The sequence below is a fragment of the Mus pahari genome, chromosome 5 (genome assembly GCF_900095145.1).
Source record: "Mus pahari chromosome 5, PAHARI_EIJ_v1.1, whole genome shotgun sequence".
Lineage (NCBI taxonomy): Eukaryota > Metazoa > Chordata > Mammalia > Rodentia > Muridae > Mus > Mus pahari.
Window position 1 is genome coordinate 152,802,573 of NC_034594.1, and position 9,082 is coordinate 152,811,654.

At 46.6% G+C, this 9,082-nt stretch overlaps 1 protein-coding gene across 2 annotated transcripts in view; it reads left to right on the forward strand.

The window, feature by feature from the left end:
* Positions 1-627: 627 nt before the first annotated feature.
* Lin9 (lin-9 DREAM MuvB core complex component) overlaps positions 628-9,082 on the forward strand; it is a 51,421-nt gene continuing 42,966 nt past the window's right edge. Inside the window, exons 1-3 of one of the 2 annotated variants that reach the window (XM_029538729.1) lie at positions 838-869; positions 1,389-1,464; positions 8,013-8,045. Coding sequence is in view for 1 of the 2 variants with exons in the window: in XM_021197899.1 (XP_021053558.1) it covers positions 791-869; positions 8,013-8,045 (112 nt within the window). In the remaining variant the exon portion in view is untranslated. Of the gene's footprint in view, positions 870-1,388; positions 1,465-8,012; positions 8,046-9,082 lie in introns of both variants that reach the window. The other variant, XM_021197899.1, reaches the window with a different exon arrangement.

Consider the following 9,082-nt stretch of genomic DNA (forward strand, 5'->3'; position numbering starts at 1 on the left):
AAGTGTTACAGATGGGAACTGTGAACTCTTTCCCCGGCTTCTTTTCGGCCAGGGAGGAATTCTCATCCAGTTTCATTACACTTGGCTAGTGTCACTTGTGTCTTCCCCAAGCATCCTTAGTCACCGTGAGGCTCCCAGCTCACTACCGGTCTCGGGTGGAGCGCATTAGAGAAAGAAAGCAGGACAGTTCGCTAGCCCTCGGCCTACACCAACTTGGTGACCTCTCAAGGTCTCGTCCCGGCCGCTCGCAGCTCAGGTTCCGGCCCGGGCCGCCGGGACCCCGCGTCTGTGACCCGCAGGCGAAGCGGACGCCGCGGCCCGGGCACTCGGGGAGGGGGGGAAGGGCAGGGACCGGGGCGCCGGAGAAACGCGGTCTGGGGAGCCGAGTCCACGTTACTTTGGGCAGAGCCCGCTCCGTGCCAAGCGACCAGGAACCCAGGTCTCGTCCGCCGCGCCACCGGCCCGGGCCTGCGTCCCGCTCCCCTCGGGAACCGGCCTGCAGTTCCCGCAGCCGCAGCGCCGGCCGCGCGCCGGGAGCGAGCGCAGGCGAGGAGGGCGGCGCGGGCGGGCGGGCGCATCGGGGCTGGCGCCGCGCCCCCCGCGCTCGGCCCTCCCGGGCCTCTCGGCGAGGCGCCCCCGGTCCTCCTCCGGGCCCGGCCTGGGGTGCGGGCGAGGCCCCGAGGCCCCCTCCCGCCGGGCTCGGGCGGAGCCGGACGGCCTGGCGGGAGCAGGCGCCGCGGGCCGCGAGCTCCTCATTCGAACCTCCCTCGCAGACAGTCTCCGCCCCACAATGCACCGGGGCGGGCAGCCTTTGAAAAAGCGGCGCGGCTCGTTCAAGATGGCGGAGCTCGACCAGTTGCCTGACGAGAGTAAGTAGCGTCTCAGAGCCGCCCTCCTTCCCGCCGGTTGCCCGTCCCGGGGTCGCACCGGCCGAGTCCGGTTGCCGGGCAGGTGGGATGGCCGCCAGCCCACCGCAGTCCCCGGCCTTCCTCCTCAGGCGCTGCCGCCGCGTCGCCGCCTTTGTTATGGTGTCTTGTGTGTCTGTTTCTGGGGTTGTGCGAGCGCCAGCGCCGGAAACCGAAAGCCCGGGAGTCCAGCGCGTCCTGACCGAGTCGGCGGCTGCTCTCCCGGAGCGACTGCTGTCGCCGGCCGGGGTGGGCGAAGAGCGGCCCCCCAGTCGCGGGCGCCGTCCTCCTCGGCCGCCCGGTTATGTAACTCGCCGGCCGGGGGCCGGGAGGGCTCGGGCTGGGCACCGGGGACACAGCCCCTCTTCGTGTCCCGGGCCTCCGATCTGATCCTCTGACGGCTCCTGCTTCTGCAGGCACTTGTGATCGCTCCCCCCGACCCCCCGCGTCCATCCTGGAAGTGTTTTCTTCCGTGTCACACAGGCTTGGCCCCTTCCCCTGGGACTACAGGTGGCCCTGGACCTTTCCGGAGATGATCCAGCCGGGATACAGTGCCGAGGTAGCCCCATCCCCAGACTCCCTCCTGAGTGGATGTGTCTCTAGAGTGTGGGGTGGGCTTTACACACTGGATGTGAGCCCCGCAGCCTATATAAGTATGTTATTCTGCCTGACACCCACCCCTGTGCATTGCCTCACTTAACCTTCTGTACTCACATCCTCCAAGGCGGATGTTCACCTGTCCGCAGACAGTAAAAACACCTACTCTGCGACCTAAGGACAAGGGAACAATTTTGTAATTTTCATACTGAGCACATTATTAAAAGACATTTTAATTACAAAATGGTCTTGAATCAACACGTACTCTGTGGTGTGTTATTTGTAGCCCTTGGTCAAGGAAAGGTTCGCAGGTGTGGTGGCGCACATCTTTAATCTCAGCACTCGGTAGGAAGAGGCAGGTGGATCTCCGAGTTCGAGGCCCGCCTAGTCTACATACCAAGCTCCAGGACAGCCAAGGCTACACAGAGAAATCCAGTCTTGGAAAACAAACAAACAAACAAACCCCCAAACTGAGCAATCTGTATTTAGAACGATTGTATCATTTTATAACAAATGAGTGTTTTTGTTTTTTAACCATTTGGGGTGCCCCAACAGGAAGTCAGATCAGAGAAACCCGTTTCAAAAAGCAAAGAAAAAGCTCAAACTCTGTTAGATGTATTTGTGGGCAACGCAAATACGCCTTTAAAAGAGAGATACTCTTAATTTTGTTTTCTTTGAGATCACATATTCCTTATATTGTTAAGTCAAAAGTTTAGGTTGCCATGCCGATGAAGGCTAGTATCCAGAATGTGTTTTAATTTTGGTTTAGGCCAGTGCTAAGTCTCAAAAGAACTTTCTCGATGGTGGATGGAGATGTCACTTTTCTAGTGTGCAGTGAGCAACCGGTAGTCTCCTGTGACTAGATGGGTGCTGCTCTTGTATTTCTATTTAATCTTGACTTCTATTTAAATAGCCAGTGATTACTGTATTGATAAGGTATTATCTATAGATTATCCATGAGTTTATCGTTCGTTTGGAGAATAGGGTTGATTGTTATTTACGATGCTTGAAAATATAGATAATTCAAATAAGAATGTTACCTGCCATCTGAAGAGATTTTTTTTTTCCTAAGCTGGGCACTGTGACATGTGTTAACCTCACACACGTGAGCTGAGACAAAAGGATAACTCTTAAGTTGGAGGCCAGCCTGGGCTGTACTGTAAAATGTTTCATCCTCTGTGATGAGTACGCTCTGTGACTTCTCAGGGCTGTCTCACCTGCAGTCACGTGGTTGTTGGTCAGCAGCCCACCAGAGCTGAGCCACTTATGTTTTTCCTCATGCCTGTGGTGATGGTTAATTTTGATAGCTTGAGTTCATTGAAAAATACCTAGGAGATCAGCAAAGCACACCTCTAGCTGTGTCTGTGAGCATACCTTTAGGAAAAGGATTTTCTTACTTGTTCTTTTACAAACTTGGGATTTACATTGAGGTTCAGATATTAACTACACTGTTACACTCTGTATAACCTAATTGTTTATATTACCATGCAATGTCTCTGGTACTTGGCTTGGGGAGGGGTGTGTGTGTGTGTGTGTATGTCTTTTTTTTAGCTAAACTATGGCTTTGTCAAAAGCAAGGGTTGTATTTTTGATTTCTTAGCAATGACACAAATAGACTTAAAGACTTGACTAAAATGGAACTGAATTTGGAATAATATTATTAATAAGATAGAGCATGATTCTGGAAAGAAAAAGTAATTTCAGTGTGATATGAAAAAACACTACATTATTTTTGTATTTTTTCCCCAGTTTAGTTAAGGGAGCTATGTAGTATATTAGCTAATAGCTCCTGTAACATCAATTATAAAAGTTATCATTTCCTGACTACTTACTGTAACTTTGTGTTTTAAAAAATACGTGCCGGGCGGTGGTGGCGCACGCCTTTAGTCCCAGCACTTGGGAGGCAGAGGCAGGCGGATTTCTGAGTTGGAGGCCAGTCTGGTCTACAGAGTGAGTTCTAGGACAGCCAGAGAAACCCTGACTTGGGGGGGAAAAAAAAAAAAGAAAAAAGAAAAGAAATATACATGTATGCACTCACTCATGGACGCACAGTCCCATTTGCTTTCTGTACAATTTGATCTTTATTTCATTTGATGTAAGTACATGATTTTTACGTGAGCACAATCTTTGCTCTAAGCTCCTGCTCTTGAGCTCTTGCTATTTTACATCTCTTAGATGTTACAGAGGAATCATCAAACTTAAGAAATTTCAGAATTTATCTCAGAATTCCACCCTAGCACACAGTGCTAGGTTCCAGGACACCCCCCCCCCTTTTTCTTTTGAGACAGGGTTTCTCTGTGTAGCCCTGGCTGTCCTAGAACTCACTCTGTAGACCAGGCTAGCCTGAAACTCAGAAATTCGCCTGCCTCAGCCTCCCAAGTGCTGGGATTAAAGGTATGTGCCACCCCTGCCTTTTTTGGGGGAGGGGGGCTTTGAGACAGGGTTTCTCTGTATAGCCCTGGGTGTCCTGGAACTCACTCTGTAGAGCAGGCTGGCCACCCCTGTCTTAATGAACAATTACATTGTATATCTGTGTGAAGGAGCACAAACCTAGTTATCTTTGCTTTCCTCCTGCTTCCAGCATTTAAGCATTCACTAAGTCCTAGAGCTTACCTTCTAGATGTGTCTCAATTCTTACTTTTTACAATCACCTAGCCTAGGTTGTTACCATTTTAGTAACCCACTGCCTCCTAGAGTGGACCAGAGGGATCCTTTCAGAGCAGAAATGTCTTCCTCCTCTTATCTTGTATTGTAATCCTCAAGACAGGATCTCCATGTATATCCCTGGCTAGCCTGACTCTCAGTCTGTAGACCATGCTGATCTTGAACGAGCAGCAATTCTCCTGCTTCTGCTTCTTGATTGCTAGGATTATGTGCCATCGGCCCCAGCCATCGCTGTTTAAAACCTTTTAGTAGCTAATTCTAAGGCCAATGCATGTTTCCTGGCTGCACCCACTTCCCCGTTTGTTGTGTACCTCTCCTCTCATTCTCTCTGAGTTACTTGAACTGTTTTCATTCTCTGTGCTACAGGCAAGTGCTGGTCTCTAGGCTGGTCTCCCCTCCCCTCACTTCCAGTTAACTTCTGCTTATTCTTTAGAATATCATGTTGAGATTTTTTTTAATTACATTTTTGTTATTTTTCTATTATGTGTATTTGTCTGTCTGCATGTGGTTCTGTGCATGTATGAAGGGTACATATAGAGGCCAGAGGCATTGATGCCTCTGGCAATGGAATTACAGGCATTTGTGGGCCACCCAGCATGGGTGCTAGGAACCAAACTCCAGTCCTCTGCAAGAGCAAAAGGTGCTCTGAACTGCTGGGCCTTCTTTCTAGCCCCCAATTTAAGATTCTGTGCTTATTTTTTGTCCTCTGACGAGTACACGTGTTCTTGAAGTTTTCCATACAATCTTCTGACTTCTCAGGGCTGTCTTACCTGCAGTCACATGGTTGTTGGTCAGCAGCCCACCAGAGCTGAGCCACTTATGTTTTTCCTCATGCCTGTGGTGATGGTTAATTTTGATAGCTTGAGTTCATTGAGAAATACCTAGGAGATCAGCAAAGCATACTTGGTGTATCCTTGAACATACCTCCAAAAACATTTAGATCATGAGCTTCTGACCTAATAAATGGATTCCTCTCTTGTGGATTCATAGTCATAAGATAGCATTGTTGGAGGTGGTGAAAGGTCGGGAGTGGGGCCTCATTGGAGAAAGTAGGTCAGTGGGGTGGTGATAGTTTTGTGTTACCCTAGCATCTTCTGTATTCCCTTTTCTCCTCTTCCTGGCCATCTTGTCAGTTCTCTGCTTTTCCATACCTTCCATACAATGATGAAGTGAGTGACCCCTCTGGAACCCGACGTGAGGTCATTTAGTCAGATAGTCCTGTCACAGTCATCAGAAGGAACTAGGAGCACGCCTGCATTCCCAGTCTAAGCACAACCCTGCTTTCGTCTCTCTCCACCTCTCTCCCCCAAGCACAAGCCATTAACCCTGTTACAATTCAATTTGAACTAATTTCTCAGGGCTTTTTCTTTTGGGGGGGGGGCTAGGTTTCTTCTGCCTGGTCTCCATGTTGTGACACCCCCACCTATGGTGGGGGAGGGAGGTTGTTCTTGATTTTATGGCTAGTTCTTTTCAGAGGTTGTTTCCTTGGAAGCTTCCCTGACTCCTGTTTATGTTCTTTGTAGTAACTGTCATGAGGTATAATTACTGTCTCATGTAGTTATTTGTTGTACGTCCCTATCCACTAGGATACAAACTCTCTGAGATGGAGGCTTTTGGTGGTGACCTCAGCTCTAACAGTGCTTATGGATGGGGAACAGTCAGTAAATACTGGTTAAATGTTGACAAAGTGGAACTGGTTAGAGCAGGATTCTAACTTAACCATGTTCACCTGCCTGTAATTTCATATGTTTAAACAGATGGATAATTTGGTCAGTTAATGTAATGTGAGCCCATCTGAAAATTAGCCATGTGTTGTATATACTGTTCTAAGCCTTTGTGCTTATATCTGTTTACTCTCCTTTTTACACATGAAGAAGCAGCAGCACAGGGAGTTGAGGTACTTTGTGGGAAATAACATAGCAAGAAAGTAGCAGAGCCAAGATCTAAACAATAGCCAGCCAACCTCAATGTTCTAGAACCTATGCTCTCTTTTTAAAGAGTTATTTTAATTATATCTATGGTATGTGCATGTGAGTGTAGGTGCTTGAAGAGGCCAGAAGCTTCAAATGCCCCTGGAGCTGGAGTTACAGATGGTTCTGAGCTGCCCAACATAGGCGAGGGAATTGAACTTGGTTCTTCTGCAGGAACAGTGCACATTTTTAGCTGCAGAGTCACCCCTCCTGATCACTGTACTGCCTCCAAAAAAGGTACAAGGAGTTAACGGTAGTAAATCAGAATCCTCAAGGTTTGAGCTCCACCTTTGTGGAATAGCTGGGTGCCCTTGTAACTTACACCCCTTCCTCAGACCCCTTTCAAATGACCCGTTCAGAGAGGCTGATTCACGAGTGTCTTTCCTCTAACGCTCCACGGTCATCCCATTCACGGTTTCCATAGCTCGTCAGCACTGGCTTGTACTTGTTTCCCTGCCCTCCTAACTAGAGCAGAAGCTCCAGGAGAACATGGACTTTGGCACATTGCTGTGGGGTCTCTGTTGCCTGAGCAAGAACTACCATGCAGACAGAACTTAGTATATACCCACGTTTTCCTGGATGGACTGTGTTTTCCTGTCTACCTTAGTGTTTCTTGGTTATATTTTATTTGAAGCTTTCTAGTAGAATTTTTATTTATTTTGTGTTACTAGTGGTTGAACATAATAGTAGGCAAGTGCTCCTTAGAGCCCTTATGGCTTTCTCACCCTATTCTCTTACCTATGATTTTATGGTCTTTGAACACTAAACTTCAAAAAATTTTTTTCCCTATTGAGTCTCCTACTTCCCCCACTCATAGACCCTACCCTTCACTGTCAAGCCACCCTGTAGCTCTGTATCTCAGTGGATTACCTGCCACAGATCCAATGAAGAGCTTTATCTAGTGACTCCCTCTACGTTTATGCTATCCCTCCTTGGGTGTTCAGGAATCTATTTTCCTGTACGGTTTTTGCTTGTTAGTTTTTTGTTTTTGTTTGTTTTCAAGACAAGTTTTTTTGTGTAGCCCTGACTGTCCTGGAACTCACCCTGTAGACCAGGCTAGCCTCAAAATCAGAGATCTACCTGCCTCTGTCTCCCAAGTGCTGGGATTAAAGGTGTGCAACATACTGCCCAGCTTCCTGAATAGATCTTTAAGCATTGTGAATACCTGTATTCAGGACTCTCAAGGAACTTTTCGGCTCTGTCAGTCTCTGAATCATGTTTATTTTCTGTTTATTCTGTTACCTCTTCTGATTTTCGTTCCAATAATGAGTTTCCCTTCTCTTTTCCTCCAGTGCTAGAGTACTTTTGGATGAGGAGGCACAATGACACTCTGTCTGTGCTCATTTTTTTTTTTTCTACATTTTTCTCTCTTAGAATAATTTCTAACTGCTGTCACAACTTCCACAGGCCTGCCTGGGCCTCTGCAGTCCCTCCTTGATCACCAGTATTCCTTTCCTTTCCCAGACAGGACCAGGCTGTAGTGGGACTAAGCATGGAGCTCAGGCTTGCCTTGAACCCATGCCAGTCCTCTGCCTCTCTCATGCTATGCTACAGACTTGGCCACTGATGATGCTCCCTTTGCATATCCAACCACCATCAGACCCAACGCTGCTCAGACTAACTGGAGCACCTCTCTACCCAAGCCAAGTCCTAGTCCTCCAACCAGGATTATGAAAATAGTTATTGATTTGGGTTAGTTTGCTTGTTGGTTTTTTTTTTTTTTTTTTTTTTTTTAAGACAATGTCTCACTGTGTAGCATTCATTGATTGGCCTGGAACTTACTATGTAGACCAGGGTGGCCTGGAACTCAAAGAGACACCACCTATAATGTCATGCACCACCATACCTCGCTGATTTGTTTTATTTTTACTTTCAGGCTCTTCAGCAAAAGCCCTTGTCAGTTTAAAAGGTGAGAATTATGTCTTTCCAGATATGTATCACAATTTGAATATTTTTTTCTTTTCCTTCTGTTATTTGTAACTCATTGTATCTTGTATTTACTTTTCACTGATAATTTTAAATTCATATGCTTTTATAAGAAAATGCATCTTTATTTGCTTGTAATTAAAATATTTCTAAAATTTTAATTTCCTAAAATTATTAATGAAAGTATATCTTCCTTTGTTTTTGTTTTTTGAGATGGCTTGCAACTCACTGTGTAGACCAGACTGGCCTAGAACTCAGAGAGATCCACCTGTCTCTGCTTCCTGTTGAAGTCACTGTGTCTCATTTAAAGACTACCTTAACCAGAACTGGAGGTGGAGCTCAGCTATAGAGTGCTTGCTTAAGCTCTCAGCTCAGTATTGTTGCTGTAAAAACACTCAACAGTCAAGAGACCTGTGCTGAGCTTACATCAATGTTGTTGGTTTTTTGTTTTAAGAATTATCTTTTAAGAATATTGCATGGTGGGAGGGGAGCTGGGGGGGGTAACAACTGGACTGTAAAAAAAAAAATAAAAGTAATTTTAAAAAAAGGAATATCACATGTTCTCTGAACTCTAAGAGTGAGATATTTCTAAAAAAGGAGGGGGGAATAGTAGCAGCCTGGAGCTCAAGAACGTCCCTTCCTCAGCCTCCATCTAACTTAGATGTTTGTGGTTTGGTTTGGAGACAGGGCCTCTGTAGCGCTGGCCGGCCTGAAGCGCTCAGTGCGTAGACCAGACAGGCCTCAAGCTGTGGTAATCTTGCCTCTGCCTCCCAAGTACTAAATTGACAAGAATGCACCACAATATTGGGCTTCTTAAGTATTTTGGCTTTTGAGACAGGATCTCGTGTAACCTAGATTGACCTTAGATCCCTATGTAGCCAAGGTTTGCCTTGAACTACTAATCCTGTCTCAGGCTTTCTAGTGTTAGAATTACATAATACTACCACACCTGCTCAAACTAACATTTCTTTGTTTTGTTTTGTTTTTTTATTTTTTTTTGTTTTTTGTTTTTTTTTTTTG